At 38.1% G+C, this 21,657-nt stretch overlaps 2 protein-coding genes across 2 annotated transcripts; both read right to left on the bottom strand.

Moving 5' to 3' along the window:
* Positions 1-1,492: 1,492 nt before the first annotated feature.
* Positions 1,493-4,107, bottom strand: LOC143548271 (wall-associated receptor kinase 2-like). Its single transcript, XM_077039484.1, has 3 exons — positions 3,240-4,107; positions 2,812-2,991; positions 1,493-2,655 (listed from the first exon to the last, which is right to left on the bottom strand). The coding sequence occupies exons 1-3, from the start codon at positions 4,105-4,107 to the stop codon at positions 1,493-1,495; spliced, it is 2,211 nt and encodes a 736-aa protein (XP_076895599.1).
* A 10,364-nt stretch (positions 4,108-14,471) lies between these two features.
* LOC143548270 (wall-associated receptor kinase 2-like) lies at positions 14,472-20,227 on the bottom strand. The gene is made up of 3 exons (XM_077039483.1): positions 19,360-20,227; positions 18,932-19,111; positions 14,472-15,634 (listed from the first exon to the last, which is right to left on the bottom strand). Exons 1-3 carry the CDS (start codon positions 20,225-20,227, stop codon positions 14,472-14,474), a joined length of 2,211 nt encoding a protein of 736 aa, XP_076895598.1.
* Between the last annotated feature and the right edge of the window lie 1,430 nt (positions 20,228-21,657).

The raw sequence follows: 21,657 nt of genomic DNA, 5'->3' as shown, positions 1-21,657 counted from the left end.
TCTTTTACTCTGTTGTTGATCCCAAAGAAAAAGAAAACGAACTGAAGCTTTAAGTTAAGAAAAATATTCTAGAAGGTGCTCCATTCAGTTTTCAGAACTATTCATGGAATAGAACTTTAGAAATTAACAAACAGTTAAAGGGAATTAATTACTACAACATGAAAACATAAAAGACTATAATATAATATAATATAACCTTGCAGCCCGGGTCAAGATAGGGGTTACCCTCTTAACCATTTTCTTTGCATACATCGGACTCAGAGCAACCCGCGTGGGGTAAATTACCCAGTCTAGGTCCTTGGGTATAGATGTCTGACAACAGCCCATTCCAGAGCAGTTCCTATTATTAGTGTAACACCCCGACTAAAACGGAAACACCTGAGTTTGACGTACAGATTGCTCAAACACACGTGACATTATTAGGCGACCATAATAACATTACTTCATTTAAATCTTCATGTAATACAAGTTTATCAAATAATACAAGTTGTAACAAATAAATAAACAAAATGGTAAGTTTTCTTTGAATACCCTATAAGCATGCCATGTGTCTTCTAACTTTCATCCTCGTTTCTCTACACCTATAACATATGTATAAAATAAAGTCAGCTATCATATGTTACAGGTGTAGAGAAACGAGGATGAAAGTTAGAAGACACATTGCATGCTTATAAGATATTCAAAGAAAACTTACCATTTTGTTTATTTATTTGTTACAACTTGTATTATTTGATAAACTTGTGTTACACGAAGATTTAAATGAAATAATGTTATTATGGTCGCCTAATAGTGTCACGTGTGTTTGAACAATCTGTACGTCACACTCAAGCGTTTCCACTTTAGCCGGGGTGTTACAATTAGCCACATCCTCTTCTTTGCTACATACACCGTTTGTCCCTCTCATGAAAGAATAATCGTCACACCCAAGGACAGTAAACTTGTGCTTTTGAGAGAAAGTGAATTCACTTAACTTAAACCACACATCAAAATCAAAATCATCGTGTACAGTTCCATTTTGGTTGTAAGCAACGCCAGTGCCAATACGAAGCAAAAAATTATTATGAAACCAAGCCTCGGTATTCAGAATTCATCGGCAGGGTCATATAAAAAGTATTAGAGATGAATGGTACATGCATGCGGGCATTTGTGAAGACAGAAGAAAGTAAAAAGGCGAGCCAGAAAAGTTCGTGTCAACCCTAATAAATGGTGGACACCACTAAGCCTTATCAAATATAGAGTTGCATGCAGTGCTAAAATACAACTGGAATATAGAGACAAGAAAGTAAAAATAAAATACAATGGGAATGGGAATATAGAGAAAAAGAAAACCGCTCATTTAGTGAACAAAAACAACTATTATATTACAAACTTTGACTAATGATAAATCTCAAACTAATATCTTGAATACCAACCATATTTGGTGAGGTGGTGATGCTCACAAAATTTATCTGCGTGATTTGTTACCTTCAAACGCAATATATGTGCTACTCGATTAAGATTCCTTATCATTAGTACCATATGAGACTAGTGGGACCTCATAAAGATCCGGATGCTCAACTTCAAGAACTAAGCTTATGGTGTTTTGAAAAGTTTGTCGCTGAATCCAAGGTTGAGTTGTGAATTTCCTCAAGTTGTCTAGTTCCATAGCCACCTCTTTCATTGTCGGTCTATCTTGGCCTAGTGCATTAAGGCATCTTTTCACCAGGTCGGCTACCGCTTCTATTTGCTCAAATCTCCCTTCACGTAATATTCGAGGTTCAACAATTTCGTATAAGCATTTGTTTGTAACAGAGTTGACAAAATATATTGATAAATTCTTGTCAACATCGGACCTATCAACACCAATTGCTTTTTCCCCAGTTATCAGTTCTGCAAGGACCACTCCAAAGCTATATACATCACTTTTTTCTGTTAGTTGGCATGTGCTAAAGTACTCTGGATCCAAATACCCTAGTGTGCCTTGAATAAGAGTAGTTACATGTTGGTTATCTAATGGGACTAATCTTGATGCACCAAAATCTGAAATTTTTGCGGTATAGTTATCATCTAATAGTATGTTTGTAGACTTGATATCTCGGTGTATGATTGGCATGATAGTTTCCGAATGAAGGTATGCAAGTGCACTTGCAGCTTCAATAGCTACTCTCAATCGATTTTCCCATGATAACCAACTCATTCCACCCAATCTAGAATGAATGTGATAGAAAAGAGTGTTATTAGAGATGAATTCATAAACCAATACAGGGACTTCCTCTTCTAAGCAGCACCCTAAAAGCTTTACCACATTTCGATGGATGACTTGTGTGAGGATCAAGACTTCATTTATGAATTGCTCTGCCTGGCTCTCATCCACTATTTTAGACTTCTTTATTGCAACAACACGTTTATCAGACAAAACTCCCTTGTACACTACGCCATAGGCACCTCGGCCAATAATATTATCTTTAGAATAATTGCGAGTGGCTTTACAAAGTTGTGATGTGCTAAACAATGTCATTGCCTCATGAGACCCATGCGAGCTGATTTTTTGTTTCAGTAACACTCCCCCATTTTGCTCGAAGAACTTTTCTCGAAGCTTCATTAGCTTCCTCCTCCTTATTCCATATAAAATACCAATTAGACCGGATAGCATTGCTAACAGCCCAAACACGATTGCTACAGGTGAAATGAAAATGAAAATCATTTCAAATTAGTGGCTGTGATCAGTTGCAATGAAGAACATCGTTTTTGGAAACTACCATCTTAGAAAAGATTTATTTTCTAGTAGTGTACGTTGACACATTTTTTTATATATATTCAAGAAAGAAATACCTATAATGAAAGCGGTTGAAGAAAACCTCAAATCTTTGGGCTTTTGAGTCTTTCGACAACCATTTTCTGTATTTGCATCACCAAACGATCCCGGTGGGCATGTACAATTGTAACTCCCTGGAGTATTTATGCAATCACCAAAACAAGGGTTGGAACCTAGATCCTCGCACTCGTTGATGTCTATAAAAAGGAAACATAGCAGACATATTAAAGAAAACAGAACATATCCTATTTTAAGTTGTTTTTTAAAATAGGAAAAAGAAATTGTGTTGATACAAAGTTGAAGAGCTACACACTGAAACTTCAATCAAAAGTCATATAATCAAAATTATTAAAGATTTATGTAGAACATTACTTTAAGTAAACTATTAATATATAATACTTCCTATGCATGTTGAGATATATTTTGATATATACCGGAAACTGACCTTGGCAGCCTGGATCAAGATATGGGTTACCCTCATAACCATCGTTGCATCTACAACGATACCCACCAGTGTCTATCTCATAGCAGGAACTATTTTCTTTGCATGCGGTAGACTCAGAGCAACCACGAGTGGAATGCGCAATCACCCAATCTACAACAATAGTGACATTGGACTCTACCCTCTTCACAATACCCAAATCTGGATATAAATCACGGACGCCCTGAAACGAGAAACTGCCTTCCTCGCCAAGAAACGCATAGCCACAGCGGTTGAAGGACCAAACATCTGTGTGGTTTTGAAAGGAACTAAGTGTAACATTCAAGTATTGTAGGCCATTCAGTATAGATGTCTGACAACAGCCAATTCCTAAGCACGTTCCGTTATCAGATAAATCTTGTGCTTTGCTACATAGTCCCAAACAGCCACTTGAAAAGTCTGCACCATTGGTCCCTCTGATCGTAGAAAGATCATCACACCCGAGGACTGTGAACCTGTTCTTTTGAGAGAAGCTGAATTCACCAACCCGCATCCACCAATCAAAATAACTTCGTATGGTTCCATTTTTGTGGTAGCACCTATACGCAACGGCAGTGCCAACGCGGAACTCCGTATCTGAAATGTTGTATATTTCTATATTGCCAGAAAGAAGGAACAACTTCGGAGGTTCGTAGGACTTGTTACAAGTCACGTAGAACGAGTTGTCAAGCGCACAACCTGTGTCATTACCAATACCGAAAGGGTATGGAACCATCACATTCCCGCAGTGGGTTGGACAGTTTGGCTTTGATATATTGTTAATGGTGGAACCTTGAAGGGTTCCCAAGGCCATTGCAAGAAGAGAGAGGAAAATAATTATATGAAGCTGCATGTTTCTCCTTTCTTTTTATATTTTTGTGTGTGTTTTCGTTTACAATTAAGGGAATATATATCAATTTATAGGATGCCTTCAAGGTAGTGTACGTTAACTGCAACACCAAAAGTCATATAACGTGAAAGTTTGGAAATTAAATGTTTAAAGTCTAAAGGAAAACTAATCAAGTTAACCCGTCCAGACCGGTCAGTGAAATACTTTTCATTTTTCAAACTATTTTTTGCAATGACCGACTCTACGTACGTATGTTATATATGGTTAAGTGAATTTGGGTTTAACCGTATGGAACACTTCAAAGAAAGACTTTAATTTATCACTTGGTCCCAAATGAACATCTACCATTAATTTTCTTCTAGTTCTGCTGTGGATTTTTAAATTTGCAATTTTCACTTATTTGTGACTCTCTTTTACTAAAATGTTAATGTGATTACATAGTTACTTTATTATGTAATTACATATTTACTCTATTTTTATATATAATTACTCTACTTGATTTTTATAATTAACACGTTAATTTTATTTGTATTTGATCAAAACCATATATATATATATATATATATATGTATATATGGACCATTTAGAATGCGGAAGATCGAAGAGTGAAAAGGGTCCAACTTAATAGTGAGCATAGTTAAAGGGATTTACTAAGGTGGTGAAACTGAACAACGCATCCACTAAAACGTTCTACTCCTCCAAAACGAGCTCTTTTCAATTGAGGAAGAACCATAACGTATACTTAAAGTAGTCATAACTAAAGAGATTTACGGATGTGGTTAAACTAGACAACACATCAACTAAAACTTTATATTAGTTATGATACATGAAAAGAGTCCAACTTAAAACGAACACAACTTTTTGCTTGGTTTGAATTTGAATTAAAGACTTTTCTTGCCTTTTAGTTTAATAAGCAAATCATGAGTATCCCCAATTCATGCAATTTACTAGTTGTTAAATTTACTTTTGTAATGAATCTTGTTTTTGCTACTTTGATGACAAAATGCTTGAATTTTCTTGTAAATGGGACCTTGATGTGTTGGTTTTTTTTCATTTATAACTGTGCCAGTTTTTTTATATTGAAGAATATTAATTAATATTCACTTATTATTTGCTACTTCACTATGCGTCTATTGATATAAGAGGGGAAGGAGCACTTATGGGTGTTACCCATGTACCGGTCAATCATGTACTGACACCTCATTTCTACACTTAATTACATAACAAAGTTACTATCAACACCTACCCACAAGTACCCTAAAACTTTATTAACTCATTTTAATTTTTCAATGGTCAACAATAAATCAATTTTGTGTGGCAAACCTTTGCCATAGAATGAAGTCATTCATCTTACCCACATGGAGTGGGCTGGTGTTGTCATGTGATTTGAAAGCCATACACTCTATCCATGATGGTGCCCCGTCCTCAGCTCATTAGTATCACAATGACACATTGTTTGAGTAAACCAACATTTTTGTTCTTACGTGTGGATCGTGAGGTTAATGGTTTGTGACACGTTTGAGGGCCTATCGAGCCAACAAACTCCGCATGATCCATGAAGAACTACATGTCTTGATCGGAAGTAGTGGAAACATCCACAAAAATTTAAGGGTACGTAGCTAACGTGCTGTTATTGGCAAACTTGTTAAAGAGGCGTTTGTAGTATTATTCGTAGGTATTAACCTCTTGTCAAGATGAAGAAGTCAACCCTTTATAATGACGTCTCAAGTGATGAAAATTAAATAGTATCAATCTAGTTTGTATGGGGTTGGCGGGTGTGGGAGATGACGAGGTGGCCGATTGTGCTAAGATCTCTGGTTGTAAGTTGGATAAGTGTCTATTTACTTCTTTGGGGCTTCCAATGAGGGAAAATATTGCGAGATCACGGGTATTGTAACTTTGGAAGGCTTTAGTCTAGCTCTATTTAAAAGTGGAGATGGAGGTTCTTCACTAATTTGAATACTATCCGGCAAGGTTGCAGAATTCATGAGGCACTGACTTGACAGTTGAGTGGGAGGTTACGAGTACTTGACCTGACTAGGCGGGAAGTACTTGGACATGGTAAATTATATCGAAATTCATTTTTAGGAAATTATATATATTATAAGTATATTAAATTTATAGAAAAAAAACCTATGTGCATATCCATATAAATAAAAAATACATGTTCATATACTAAAGTATTTCACAAATTCATATTCAAATTTTAATATTATAGAATATTTATCATTTAATTCTCGTCTTCCAAATTATCTACATGAGAAATAACGAAAAATACGTGAGGAACAATGAAAATCCAATTTTACCGAGTTGGACTGACTAGCTCCAGTTTACCGAGCTGAAAGCCTGCCAAAATCTTTCTTGAAAAGCATGACCTTCTTTCAAGGCTGGCTAGAGAGTAGTGCCGGTCGGACCATCGGCCGGGGCACGTAATATTTAGGTACCGACTAAATAGGTATTTGTTGGTACTGCCACCAGTCAACTTTAAAGTTGGGACTGTTAGTGCACGTCAGCAAATCACTAACGGAGTTAACATCCGTTAGTCGCGGCCCGTTTAAAACAAATACCTATTTAGTTGGTACTGCCACCAGCCAACTTTAAAGTTGGGACTACTATTTACCAATAGGGCATAGTTTGGATTATTTAAAACCAATATTCATATCTTATCTTATCTTACTTTAGTAATAAACAAAAATTGTGTCATAACTATATCCATTTTTATTTCTAATCTTCATTCTCATTAATCCAAGGTATCCATGGTCCATGGGTTTAGTTTATGACCCATTAAAACTAACAGGATCTTTGATTCTAGGATTTTATTTAATTAGTTATTATCATAATTAGGGGTGGCAATCTTGACCCAAACCATTTCAAATGGATCAATTTGAGTTATTTTAAAATTAAATTGGTTGGTTTGGGTTAGAGATTTTAACTAAATGAGTCAAAATAGGTCATTTGAAATTTCATCTTGTTATTTTCGGGTCAAAATGGGTCGACATATGTAGAAACGTTATACGAACGTTTACGAACCAGGAATCTAGTCGCAAATCGATACGTTAACTCGTGTTCAATACGTTAAAGGATGATTACATTACATGATGAAGATACATTATGAGTCTAGAGAGAATCCGGCATGGTAACGGTACAGAAACATAAATATGGCACAGATCTCTATGCACATTTACTAGGGAAGGCCTATTTATAGGCAGTCCTCCTCATTCGTTAACATCACTAACGAATAAGGCTTCCCATAGCGAATGACCTCCCATTCGCTAAACATCCTTAGCGAATGAGCATTACTTTAACAAATGAGCCTCCATTCGTTACACAGTAGTAACGAATGAGCTCTTACATTAACGAATATGTCTAGTCTTTAACGAATGTGGCCCATTCGCTAAACATCCTTAGCGAATGTGCCTTTATACATTAATATAAAGACTAAACAACCCCTATCATATTCGAACAGCTTCGGACACCAAATCCGTGCACTAACAAACTCCCCCTTGACCGTAGCTGTCGAATGCTTTCCAATACTTTAGCATCCAATACTTTAACGTCGAATACGTTAACCTTCAATACTTTAGCGACGAATACGTTAACGACCAATACATTAACGTCGAATACGTTAAAGTTCAATACTTTAACCGTGAATACTTTAACTGCATATCATCAGCCGTACAACCAACCTCCCCTTGGTTGATGATTCTCGGGCTTGAGCAAACAGACAAAATATAACTCTTTGTAAGCAAACCAACAACTTGAGCGACTCGTATAGATCTCCCCCTCAAACAAGCATGTCCAGGTGATCATTTCGATCATCCAGCTGGCATATGATATAGTTCAATCAAACGAATCAATTAGCAGCAAGTCATCGACTATCTGTCGCACCGGTAAAGTACAAATGTCTTTACGTTTAACCTCGTCACACATCTTCATGAACAACCCGATCATTCCACATCTTTCACAACGGTCTTCACTCTCTTGATAACGTCTATCCCAAAATATAACCCTTTGAAGGTCTTCGGCAACCAATACGCTTGGATGCGCTAATGCTTTGGGCATATGATTCAGAGTTCCAACCTTCGTTAATCAATCCCGAACGATCAGATTCTTAAATCCAATAACAAGACCCGTATATTCCTCAACCACATCAATCCATTCAAGAATGTCCCCTTCAACAAAAGCAATCCGCCGAATACTCGTAGCCAACATAGTCAGGATCAAAATCCCTCAGAAAGAAGTAAACGGACAGACACTCGTATCCCACATAGTCAGGTTTCAATCATGAACAAATCAATCACCAATCGAAGAACAAACACAGTCTTGAACTCGGTCAAACATAGCTTTGCAAACATGAATTACCACCCGAATTACAGTAATTTTTCAAGAAATCCTTGCGAAGGTAGGAAGATAACGATCGAATATGCTCTTTGAAAGTTTTTATCTCCCCCTTTTCTTGACAAATTGTCACACCCTCAAAATCCACTAACGGAGTTTTACCGTCAGAGGGTGTGAACTGGCAGGATCGGAATCATCAGTTATATTCAAACCATAAAATAAAGTTTCAAAACCATGAAAACGTTTACAAGTAATTTAAATGCGGAAGCGTAAAAACCTTTAATCAAAAGTTGCGTCACGCAGGACGACTTAAAACCAAAGATAATCGTTAAAAATAAGTTTGCAGGACAAAAGCGTTTTCAATCAATGCATGTTCCTAAACCGCGCGCCCGCCTCGGCTACATGAGAATAACATACTAAAAGTGTCAACACAAGGTTGGTGAGTTCACAAGTTATATAAAATAAATCGTTTAGCGTTTGCGTTCAGCGTTTTACGTTAAGCGTTTCACGTAACCACGTTACGGCGTTTTGCGTTAAGCGTTTTGCGTAACCACGTTACGGCGTTTTGCGTTAAGCGTTTTGCGTTACCAGATAGTGTTATGTCAAATTATATATCGATAGGTAGCTAGTCTATACAACAAGTATTACTAAGTGTTCGACACCGAAGCTGACTCGTTTAGTAAGTGCCTTGTCACCAGGTCCTCCAGACCATGGTACGTGTTAGCCAAAATTACACCCGCTCGACCTCCAGTCGAGTTTAGCGTTGGGTGGGGTTTGTCAAACCCAGTAGTACTACTCAACAGTGACTCGCTATTCTAAATATTAACCGGTTCGATGTGTAGGACTTCAAATGTTTCGTTTGCCACTTAGCCTTTACAAGTGATATATAATTTATAACAAAATCTTAAATGCGTTGTGGAGTATGTTATCTCCCCCAATTGAAAAACGTTTGAAAACAGTTTAAAGAGGGGAAAGTGAAACTCACTGTTTGCGAAGAATTTCCCAAAATAAATCACCAAGATGCGCGTCACCGAAAAACTCTCTAACGTTCTAAAACAACAAAGAGATTTTTCTAAGTGTCGGAATATTATCGAGTCTCTAGACCCGGCACATAATACCTATGCACATAACATGTTTCGTGTTTCGTTCGTGAATCGTGTGTGACTTTAACAAGTGTTTTTGTGACACATCACATGTGTAAGCAACCATATACGTGTCATGTATTCATAACGTACATTACTAGCAATTCTTCCCCGTAAGGGCATTTTGGTCAACAATTAACAATCAACTAGCCATTATTCCCCATAAGGGCATTTTGGTCAAATTATGACAATCAATTAGCAGTTATTCCCCGCAATGGCATTTTAGTCAAAGCACGACAATTATCTTGCAATCATTCCCCTCAAGGGCAATTTGGTCAAAACACGATAATAAATTAGCAAGTATCATATTTCATGCATTTTCACAAAACTCAGCAGCTAGTTTCACCGAGACAGAAATCCTACTAGAAAGATTGTACTACTTCACCGATCATAGCATCTCAATTAATTTACCAAAAATCATCACAGAAGCACATACGTCTTAGGTTTCCAGAACATATTTTATTACATTTTTATTCCTCATAGTTTTCTCACAATCATCAAATCATTACAGCAAACTCATAACAGTCAGATTCATGCACAACAGGATGTTATTTGCAATTCCCGTTAAACGAAAAATCCAATAAATGCAAGACCACTTGGGTTTGGTTCCTAACTCAATGAGTCAACTTCCAGAAGTGGAACCAACCCAATTGGTCTCGTAGTTCATGAGATATAACATTTACAACATAACCTAACAGCAGGTCTAACAGCTCAGCTTTGCACAACGTTTTTGTAAAATCATAAAAGTTAACTTCTACTTGTCCAAAAATTACAAACTTATACTTTATAGAAACTAGACTCAACCTAGTTTACTGCAGTACCAATAATCTCAACCAATTTTCACGTTTACACTTCGTTACAGTCACTTAAACATCATATACACATTCTGTCCAGAAACTGTTTGCATCCAAACTCAATATATTAACAACCTATGAACTATCATGCATTCATATGACCCTCTAGACTCCATAAACACCATCCATGCACATCAATTACATATTACATACTTGATTAGGGTTTGTGTTTGAACTCAAATCAAAGACACAACAATTTACATGCAACAAGATTCAATCTAGTTATCAAATCATCATCAATCAACAACAATCATGTTAACTTCATACATACATGAAATCGGCTCATCTAGGGTTTTCAATTAACCCATTAAACATCAAAATCAATCAACAAGAATGTAAAGGATGATCAATTATACCTTCCTAGCACCTAGTTCTTCAATCACAAGCTTGATTTCTTGATGTATGTGTGTGCAAAGTGGACGGCAGCCAAGGTTTTGGGGTGGGAGGGTTCCGATCGGGGTTGGGTTTATAATAATAATAATAGTTAGGGTTAAGTTAATGATATATTTATAGATATACAAGTTACACTCAAGTCCCTCTACTTTCAAGTGTTGTTTTTCTAACTTAACTAACTTAGTTCTTATTTCTTGTCTAGCATTACACACAATATAATCAAGTAACACATATGTTAACACATAATTATCACATAATTATTGTTTTGACGTTTTTCATTTATTCATCAATCGTTTGCGTCAACTCGTTTGCGTTTCGGTGCAAATCCCGAAAGACTACACATGTAGTAAGTGTTAAGCGTCATTTAAACCCTAGTTTAAATGTAATGAAGTGTGCGTTATAGATTTAGTGATCTTAAGTTTGAATTGACGGAGTTGAGTTAACGGAGTTAACCTGAAATTGACGATTGTCACATCATTCCCATGTTAAAGAATTTTCGTCCCGAAAATTTGAGTCAAGTCGTGATGAGTGTCTGAAAGAGTAAGAAAAAAAATTTCAGTTTGTCATATCATCCCCTAGTAGAAAGAAATTTCGTACCGAAATTTAATTCATACCTCCGGTGATGTCTGACGGTTTGCCGAGTTTCGCGGTTTTCTGTGTTTGGTTAGCCCTTCAAAAAGGTGAGGATACTTTTTCATCATTTGATCCTCGCGTTCCCACGTGAACTCCGGTCTACGTCTCGAGTTCCAACGAACCTTAACGATTGGAATTTTGCCGTGCTTGAGCGTTTTGGTTTCCCAATCCAAAACCTCGACTGGTTCCTCAATGAAACGTAACTGTTCATCAACTTGTAGTTCCTCGAAAGAGACTACATGGGTTTCATCAGACAGGCATTTCTTCAAATTTGACACGTGGAATACATTGTGTACGCCACTGAGTTCTGTTGGTAGGTCCAGTCGGTACGCCACCGGACCAATGCGCTCAGTTATCCGGTACGGACCAACATACCATGGGTTGAGTTTGTTTCGCTTCCCAAAGCGAACCACACCTTTCCAAGGTGAGACTTTGAGTAACACCCGATCGTTCACTTGAAATTCGAGAGGTTTTCGGCGCTTGTCGGCGTAACTCTTTTGGCGGTCTCGTGCTGCTGCCATGCGATTTCGGATTTGAACAATCTTTTCCGAAGTTTCGAGTACCAGTTCTGGACCAGTGATTTGGCTGTCACCCACCTCTGCCCAGCAGAGTGGTGATCGACACTTCCGTCCGTACAGCGCTTCAAACGGCGCTGCCTTAATACTTGCGTGGTAGCTGTTATTGTACGAAAACTCTACCAAGGGTAAGGGGGTTTCCCAACTTTTTCCGAAATCCAAAACGCATGCACGCAACATATCCTCCAGGGTCTGAATAGTTCGTTCACTTTGCCCATCCGTCTGAGGATGGTATGCTGTACTCATATCGAGACGGGTGCCTAGTGCGCTTTGCAGCGACTTCCAAAAGTGCGGAGTGAAACGAGAATCTCGATCGGAAATGATCGAGACAGGCACTCCGTGTCTCGACACTACTTCCTTCATGTAAACACGAGTCAGTCTTTCCATTTTGTCCGTTTCTTTAATCGCTAGGAAGTGTGCCGATTTAGTCAACCGGTCAACGATCACCCAGATGGTATCGCATCCCGTCGGTGTCTTAGGTAAACCCGTAATAAAATCCATTGAGATGTGTTCCCATTTCCACATTGGGAGTTCCGGTTGTTGCAGTAGACCAGATGGTTTCTGGTATTCTATCTTGACTCTGGCACAAGTCAAGCATTTGCTCACGTAGGTGGCAATGTCGGCTTTCATGTTCGGCCACCAGTAAAGTGCCTTTAAATCATGATACATTTTATCTGAGCCAGGGTGGATAGAATATCGGGACTTGTGAGCTTCGTCCATCACTAGAGTTCTCAACTCTCCGTATCGTGGAACCCAAATCCGGTTCTCAAAATATCGGACCCCGTCCGATCTGGTTTCAAGTTGCTTGTTCATGCCCCGCATGAGTTCCGATGAAAGATTATCATCTTTCAAAGCAACCAGTAGTTGACTTTGACTTATTATTAACCATTGACACTATATTTAACAGACCCAATATATCCAAATTTACATTACCTTCTTTTACGCTGTTGTTGATCCCAAAGAAAAAGAAAACGAACTGAAGCTTTAAGTTAAGAAAAATATTCTAGAAGGTGCTCCATTCAGTTTTCAGAAGTATTCATGGAATAGAACTTTAGAAATTAACAAACTGTTAAAGGGAATTAATTACTACAACATGAAAACATAAAACACTATAATATAATATAATATAATATAACCTTGCAGCCCGGGTCAAGATAGGGGTTACCCTCTTAACCATTTTCTTTGCATACATCGGACTCAGAGCAACCCGCGTGGGGTAAATTACCCAGTCTAGGTCCTTGGGTATAGATGGCTGACAACAGCCCATTCCAGAGCAGTTCCTATTATTAGTGTAACACCCCGACTAAAACGGAAACACCTGAGTTTGACGTACAGATTGCTCAAACACACGTGACATTATTAGGCGACCATAATAACATTACTTCATTTAAATCTTCATGTAACACAAGTTTATCAAATAATACAAGTTGTAACAAATAAATAAACAAAATGGTAAGTTTTCTTTGAATACCCTATAAGCATGCCATGTGTCTTCTAACTTTCATCCTCGTTTCTCTACACCTATAACATATGTATAAAATAAAGTCAGCTATCATATGTTACAGGTGTAGAGAAACGAGGATGAAAGTTAGAAGACACATAGCATGCTTATAGGATATTCAAAGAAAACTTACCATTTTGTTTATTTATTTGTTACAACTTGTATTATTTGATAAACTTGTGTTACACGAAGATTTAAATGAAATAATGTTATTATGGTCGCCTAATAGTGTCACGTGTGTTTGAACAATCTGTACGTCACATTCAAGCGTTTCCACTTTAGCCAGGGTGTTACAATTAGCCACATCCTCTTCTTTGCTACATACACCGTTTGTCCCTCTCATGAAAGAATAATCGTCACACCCAAGGACAGTAAACTTGTGCTTTTGAGAGAAAGTGAATTCACTTAACTTAAACCACACATCAAAATCAAAATCATCGTGTACAGTTCCATTTTGGTTGTAAGCAACGCCAGTGCCAATACGAAGCAAAAAATTATTATGAAACCAAGCCTCGGTATTCAGAATTCATCGGCAGGGTCATATAAAAAGTATTAGAGATGAATGGTACATGCATGCGGGCATTTGTGAAGACAGAAGAAAGTAAAAAGGCGAGCCAGAAAAGTTCGTGTCAACCCTAATAAATGGTGGACACCACTAAGCCTTATCAAATATAGAGTTGCATGCAGTGCTAAAATACAACTAGAATATAGAGACAAGAAAGTAAAAATAAAATACAATGGGAATGGGAATATAGAGAAAAAGAAAACCGCTCATTTAGTGAACAAAAACAACTATTATATTACAAACTTTGACTAATGATAAATCTCAAACTAATATCTTGAATACCAACCATATTTGGTGAGGTGGTGATGCTCACAAAATTTATCTGCGTGATTTGTTACCTTCAAACGCAATATATGTGCTACTCGATTAAGATTCCTTATCATTAGTACCATATGAGACTAGTGGGACCTCATAAAGATCCGGATGCTCAACTTCAAGAACTAAGCTTATGGTGTTTTGAAAAGTTTGTCGCTGAATCCAAGGATGAGTTGTGAATTTCCTCAAGTTGTCTAGTTCCATAGCCGCCTCTTTCATTGTCGGTCTATCTTGGCCTAGTGCATTAAGGCATCTTTTCACCAGGTCGGCTACCGCTTCTATTTGCTCAAATCTCCCTTCACGTAATATTCGAGGTTCAACAATTTCGTATAAGCATTTGTTTGTAACAGAGTTGACAAAATATATTGATAAATTCTTGTCAACATCGGACCTATCAACACCAATTGCTTTTTCCCCAGTTATCAGTTCTGCAAGGACCACTCCAAAGCTATATACATCACTTTTTTCTGTTAGTTGGCTTGTGCTAAAGTACTCTGGATCCAAATACCCTAGTGTGCCTTGAATAAGAGTAGTTACATGTTGGTTATCTAATGGGACTAATCTTGATGCACCAAAATCTGAAATTTTTGCGGTATAGTTATCATCTAATAGTATGTTTGTAGACTTGATATCTCGGTGTATGATTGGCATGATAGTTTCCGAATGAAGGTAGGCAAGTGCACTTGCAGCTTCAATAGCTACTCTCAATCGATTTTCCCATGATAACCAACTCATTCCACCCAATCTAGAATGAATGTGATAGAAAAGAGTGTTATTAGAGATGAATTCATAAACCAATACAGGGACTTCCTCTTCTAAGCAGCACCCTAAAAGCTTTACCACATTTCGATGGATGACTTGTGTGAGGATCAAGACTTCATTTATGAATTGCTCTGCCTGGCTCTCATCCACTATTTTAGACTTCTTTATTGCAACAACACGTTTATCAGACAAAACTCCCTTGTACACTACGCCATAGGCACCTCGGCCAATAATATTATCTTTAGAATAATTGCGAGTGGCTTTACAAAGTTGTGATGTGCTAAACAATGTCATTGCCTCATGAGACCCATGCGAGCTGATTTTTTGTTTCAGTAACACTCCCCCATTTTGCTCGAAGAACTTTTCTCGAAGCTTCATTAGCTTCCTCCTCCTTATTCCATATAAAATACCAATTAGACCGGATAGCATTGCTAACAGCCCAAACACGATTGCTACAGGTGAAATGAAAATGAAAATCATTTCAAATTAGTGGCTGTGATCAGTTGCAATGAAGAACATCGTTTTTGGAAACTACCATCTTAGAAAAGATTTATTTTCTAGTAGTGTACGTTGACACATTTTTTTATATATATTCTGTTGGGTTCGTTGGCCTTGTTGGCCCGGTTTATTATATGAAGTCAAAAGAGGAGACGGGTGTGGGCGGTCGGGCCCAAGCCCGGCCCGGTTTAGATTTCTTGCATAATAATTTACTAACCCTAGTTCAGTCTCTATATAAACAACATTATGTACTTGTAATATTTGTCACTCAATAAAGATATACCTAGTTGCCACCCGTGGACGTAGGTCAGTTTTGACCGAACCACGTTAAATCCTCGTGTTCGTTTACTGCTTTCGTGTGTGTGTTCAGTTTCGTGTGTGCGTTTAATCCTAACAAGTGGTATCAGAGCTTAGGTTCAGATCACGCGAAGAACACGTTGAACCAGTTTCGTTCGTCGCTGCCACACCAGAGATCGGAGGTTGGGTTTCGCCGCCGCCCGGTTGGGTTTTCTGCGCCGCCGTCGAGAAGAGAAACGGGATTGCCGGCTAGAGATCTTATTTCAGTGCCGACGATCTGAGTTGAGGTTCTGTTTAATTTTCGTAAGCAATCGTTCACGCATCACCACCGTGTACCTGCGGCTCCGTCTCGATCGGTTGACGTGTTATTTATTCTCTTTTTTTTTGGCATTTTGCGATTGACTTGAATCAAGAAAAGTTAGTATTATTTATTTTTTCTTGGAGTTGGAGTTCGTGCCATAAAAAGAGCAACAATTCTTTCTTGGAGCAGGGAAGATATTGTCTTGGAGAGAGGCAGGAGACTTTGACCTAGTTTGTTTGGGCCCACTAAAATAGATTTGGTAGTTGGTTTTTGTTTTTTTTTTGGCCACGTGAGAAACAAAGAAGCAGTAAGCTCAAATTTGATTGTGTGGGCCAAAGTTTGGGCAGTTTAGCCCGTAAAGAAATTATTTGGGTCAAGATCATAGTTGCAAAGAACGAGCCAATAACAGTTCAATCAAGATCCTGTTTTAGTTGAAGAACCGTTGTCAATTAGAAGAAGCGTTAAAGAAACCAAAACCAGTGCCAACCGCGTTTGTCAGGTTTATTGTTTCAGTTTAAAGTTTCAGTTTCTGATTTTCAGTTCAATATTCCGCTGCGTTAAATAGGTTGATTGTTTAACAGAGTTCAGTTGAACAGCCGTTAAGTTTAGGCTCGTGCCATTGTTGTGTCTGTCTCTGTTTTTATCCAGTTTTTCGTTTTAGTCATTGTTATGGCAGAAGACGGAAAGGTTTCGATACAGAAGTTTGACGGACAGAAGTTTGGTTGGTGGAAGATGCAGATTGAGGCACTACTTTGTCAGAAAGACTTGGATGTAGTGTTTGAGGATGAAAAACCAGAAAAGTTGTCAGAAGCAGATTGGAAGAAGTTAGACAAGAAAGCTAGGGCTTGTATTACATTGTCGTTGTCGGAAGATGTGGCGTTTAACGTCATGAAAGAAACCACAGCCCGTGGTATGATGGACGCACTATCCAACATGTATGAGAAGCCTTCGGCAACGAATAAAGTCTATCTTATCCGAGAGCTAGTGACAACAAGAATGAAAGAGGGTGGGTCAGTTACAACTCATATCAATAATCTTAATTCGATCTTGTCCCGCTTAGTGTCAGTTGACATTAAGTTTGATGATGAAGTTCAAGGCCTCTTGTTATTATCCTCTTTGCCCGACAGTTGGTCGCAAACAGTGACTGCAGTTTGTAGTTCGTCTACAAATATTACTTTCGATGGGATTCGAGATCTGATTCTGGGAGAAGATTCAAGACGCAGAAGTTCAGGTGAATCATCAGGCAATATGCTAGTCACAGAAGGTAGAGGTAGGGGAAAACAGCGAGGCAGTGGGAGCAGGAAGAGGAGTCAGTCTAAGACTCGTAAGGATATTGAATGTTGGGGTTGTAAAGAGAAAGGACACTTCAAGAATCAGTGTCCGAATGGTAAGAAAGAGGTGAACGTTAAAGAAGACGACACAGATGACGGGGTCAGTAGTGATGAGGCTTTGGTTTGTAGTGTTGAGAGTAGCGTTGATGCTTGGGTGATGGATTCTGGTGCATCGTTTCATGCCACTCACTGTAGTGAAACGATGAAGAATCTTAAATTTGGGGATTTTGGAAAGGTTCGACTAGCGAATGATGATATTTTAGAGGTTACGGGTATGGGAGACGTTGATTTGATAACTTCAGCCGGTACTTCTTGGACTTTGAAAGACGTGAGGGTTATTCCAAGTTTGAAGAAACGTTTGATTTCAGTTGGGCAGTTGGATGACCAGGGGCACGATGTTAAGTTCGGGAATGGGCAGTGGAAAGTAGTCAAAGGGAATCTCGTTGTTGCTCGTGGCAAGAAAATGGGTTCGTTGTATATGGTCGATATGTCATCGAAAGGAGTGGATCCAGTTTTGGTGAAAGACAAAATCCGGTTCACAGAATCTCGTGGGCAGAAGAAGGTTCGTTTTGCAAGTAACAAACCCAGAGCCAAAGTGAAGATTCAGGATGAACGAGCTAGGAAGGTTAAATCAGTTGGGGGACATCGTGACAGTGGGAGCACAGGTCATGTTTCAGTTACAGTTCCAGGTCGACAGTGGATTAAGAAAACCAGTATTCCAGCTGTAAAAGTCTCTCCAATGAATTATTTGCTGAATATGGAGAGTGTTTGTTCTCAGGTTATCTCAGGATCCGGTAGTTCGTTACAGTGGGAGCCGGTAGGGACAGAGAACGGGTCAGGGGCAGTTTCAGCCATGACTGACGTGTTGGAGCTCCGGGGAGCTTCAACGGGCCTTCAGGTTAATTGATGAGAAGGCGGTGGCAACTAGAAGAAGTTTAATGTTCAGATTACAGAAGTACAATCAGGAGTGCAGACGAGAGTACTCAAGGCCTCCGAGTAGGAGATTGTTGGGTTCGTAGGCCTTGTTGGCCCGGTTTATTATATAAAGTCAAAAGAGGAGACGGTTGTGGGCGGTCGGGCCCAAGCCCGGCCCGGTTTAGATTTCTTGCATAATAATTTACTAACCCTAGTTCAGTCTCTATATAAACAACATTATGTACTTGTAATATTTGTCACTCAATAAAGATATACCTAGTTGCCACCCGTGGACGTAGGTCAGTTTAGACCGAACCACGTTAAATCCTCGTGTTCGTTTACTGCTTTCGTGTGTGTGTTCAGTTTCGTGTGTGCGTTTAATCCTAACATATTCAAGAAAGAAATACCTATAATGAAAGCGGTTGAAGAAAACCTCAAATCTTTGGGCTTTTGAGTCTTTCGACAACCATTTTCTGTATTTGCATCACCAAACGATCCCGGTGGGCATGTACAATTGTAACTCCCTGGAGTATTTATGCAATCACCAAAACAAGGGTTGGAACCTAGATCCTCGCACTCGTTGATGTCTATAAAAAGGAAACATAGCAGACATATTAAAGAAAACAGAACATATCCTATTTTAAGTTGTTTTTTAAAATAGGAAAAAGAAATTGTGTTGATACAAAGTTGAAGAGCTACACACTGAAACTTCAATCAAAAGTCATATAATCAAAATTATTAAAGATTTATGTAGAACATTACTTTAAGTAAACTATTAATATATAATACTTCCTATGCATGTTGAGATATATTTTGATATATACCGGAAACTGACCTTGGCAGCCTGGATCAAGATATGGGTTACCCTCATAACCATCGTTGCATCTACAACGATACCCACCAGTGTCTATCTCATAGCAGGAACTATTTTCTTTGCATGCGGTAGACTCAGAGCAACCACGAGTGGAATGCGCAATCACCCAATCTACAACAATAGTGACATTGGACTCTACCCTCTTCACAATACCCAAATCTGGATATAAATCACGGACGCCCTGAAACGAGAAACTGCCTTCCTCGCCAAGAAACGCATAGCCACAGCGGTTGAAGGACCAAACATCTGTGTGGTTTTGAAAGGAACTAAGTGTAACATTCAAGTATTGTAGGCCATTCAGTATAGATGTCTGACAACAGCCAATTCCTAAGCACGTTCCGTTATCAGATAAATCTTGTGCTTTGCTACATAGTCCCAAACAGCCACTTGAAAAGTCTGCACCATTGGTCCCTCTGATCGTAGAAAGATCATCACACCCGAGGACTGTGAACCTGTTCTTTTGAGAGAAGCTGAATTCACCAACCCGCATCCACCAATCAAAATAACTTCGTATGGTTCCATTTTTGTGGTAGCACCTATACGCAACGGCAGTGCCAACGCGGAACTCCGTATCTGAAATGTTGTATATTTCTATATTGCCAGAAAGAAGGAACAACTTCGGAGGTTCGTAGGACTTGTTACAAGTCACGTAGAACGAGTTGTCAAGCGCACAACCTGTGTCATTACCAATACCGAAAGGGTATGGAACCATCACATTCCCGCAGTGGGTTGGACAGTTTGGCTTTGATATATTGTTAATGGTGGAACCTTGAAGGGTTCCCAAGGCCATTGCAAGAAGAGAGAGGAAAATAATTATATGAAGCTGCATGTTTCTCCTTTCTTTTTATATTTTTGTGTGTGTTTTCGTTTACAATTAAGGGAATATATATCAATTTATAGGATGCCTTCAAGGTAGTGTACGTTAACTGCAACACCAAAAGTCATATAACGTGAAAGTTTGGAAATTAAATGTTTAAAGTCTAAAGGAAAACTAATCAAGTTAACCCGTCCAGACCGGTCAGTGAAATACTTTTCATTTTTCAAACTATTTTTTGCAATGACCGACTCTACGTACGTATGTTATATATGGTTAAGCGAATTTGGGTTTAACCGTATGGAACACTTCAAAGAAAGACTTTAATTTATCACTTGGTCCCAAATGAACATCTACCATTAATTTTCTTCTAGTTCTGCTGTGGATTTTTAAATTTGCAATTTTCACTTATTTGTGACTCTCTTTTACTAAAATGTTAATGTGATTACATAGTTACTTTATTATGTAATTACATATTTACTCTATTTTTATATATAATTACTCTACTTGATTTTTATAATTAACACGTTAATTTTATTTGTATTTGATCAAAACCATATATATATATATATATGTATATATGGACCATTTAGAATGCGGAAGATCGAAGAGTGAAAAGGGTCCAACTTAATAGTGAGCATAGTTAAAGGGATTTACTAAGGTGGTGAAACTGAACAACGCATCCACTAAAACGTTCTACTCCTCCAAAACGAGCTCTTTTCAATTGAGGAAGAACCATAACGTATACTTAAAGTAGTCATAACTAAAGAGATTTACGGATGTGGTTAAACTAGACAACACATCAACTAAAACTTTATATTAGTTATGATACATGAAAAGAGTCCAACTTAAAACGAACACAACTTTTTGCTTGGTTTGAATTTGAATTAAAGACTTTTCTTGCCTTTTAGTTTAATAAGCAAATCATGAGTATCACCAATTCATGCAATTTACTAGTTGTTAAATTTACTTTTGTAATGAATCTTGTTTTTGCTACTTTGATGACAAAATGCTTGAATTTTCTTGTAAATGGGACCTTGATGTGTTGGTTTTTTTTCATTTATAACTGTGCCAGTTTTTTTATATTGAAGAATATTAATTAATATTCACTTATTATTTGCTACTTCACTATGCGTCTGTTGATATAAGAGGGGAAGGAGCACTTATGGGTGTTACCCATGTACCGGTCAATCATGTACTGACACCTCATTTCTACACTTAATTACCTAACAAAGTTACTATCAACACCTACCCACAAGTACCCTAAAACTTTATTAACTCATTTTAATTTTTCAATGGTCAACAATAAATCAATTTTGTGTGGCAAACCTTTGCCATAGAATGAAGTCATTCATCTTACCCACATGGAGTGGGCTGGTGTTGTCATGTGATTTGAAAGCCATACACTCTATCCATGATGGTGCCCCGTCCTCAGCTCATTAGTA

Source organism: Bidens hawaiensis, unplaced genomic scaffold (genome assembly GCF_021521415.1).
Source record: "Bidens hawaiensis isolate Kalapana, Puna unplaced genomic scaffold, B.hawaiensis_p1.1 tig00014983_1, whole genome shotgun sequence".
Taxonomy (NCBI): Eukaryota; Viridiplantae; Streptophyta; class Magnoliopsida; order Asterales; family Asteraceae; genus Bidens; species Bidens hawaiensis.
This window is presented reverse-complemented; position numbering and strand designations above follow the sequence as displayed.

Bases quoted from the DNA above. Each gene is read 5' to 3' on its own strand.
- LOC143548270 (XM_077039483.1), bottom strand. From the start codon at position 20,227: ATGCAGCTTCATATAATTATTTTCCTCTCTCTTCTTGCAATGGCCTTG. The intron at 19,112-19,359 runs GTCAGTTTCCGG...TCCTTTTTATAG, and splicing joins TCTTGATCCAGGCTGCCAAG to ACATCAACGAGTGCGAGGAT. The intron at 15,635-18,931 runs GTATTTCTTTCT...TTTCACCTGTAG, and splicing joins TTCAACCGCTTTCATTATAG to CAATCGTGTTTGGGCTGTTA.
- LOC143548271 (XM_077039484.1), bottom strand. From the start codon at position 4,107: ATGCAGCTTCATATAATTATTTTCCTCTCTCTTCTTGCAATGGCCTTG. The intron at 2,992-3,239 runs GTCAGTTTCCGG...TCCTTTTTATAG, and splicing joins TCTTGATCCAGGCTGCCAAG to ACATCAACGAGTGCGAGGAT. The intron at 2,656-2,811 runs GTATTTCTTTCT...TTTCACCTGTAG, and splicing joins TTCAACCGCTTTCATTATAG to CAATCGTGTTTGGGCTGTTA.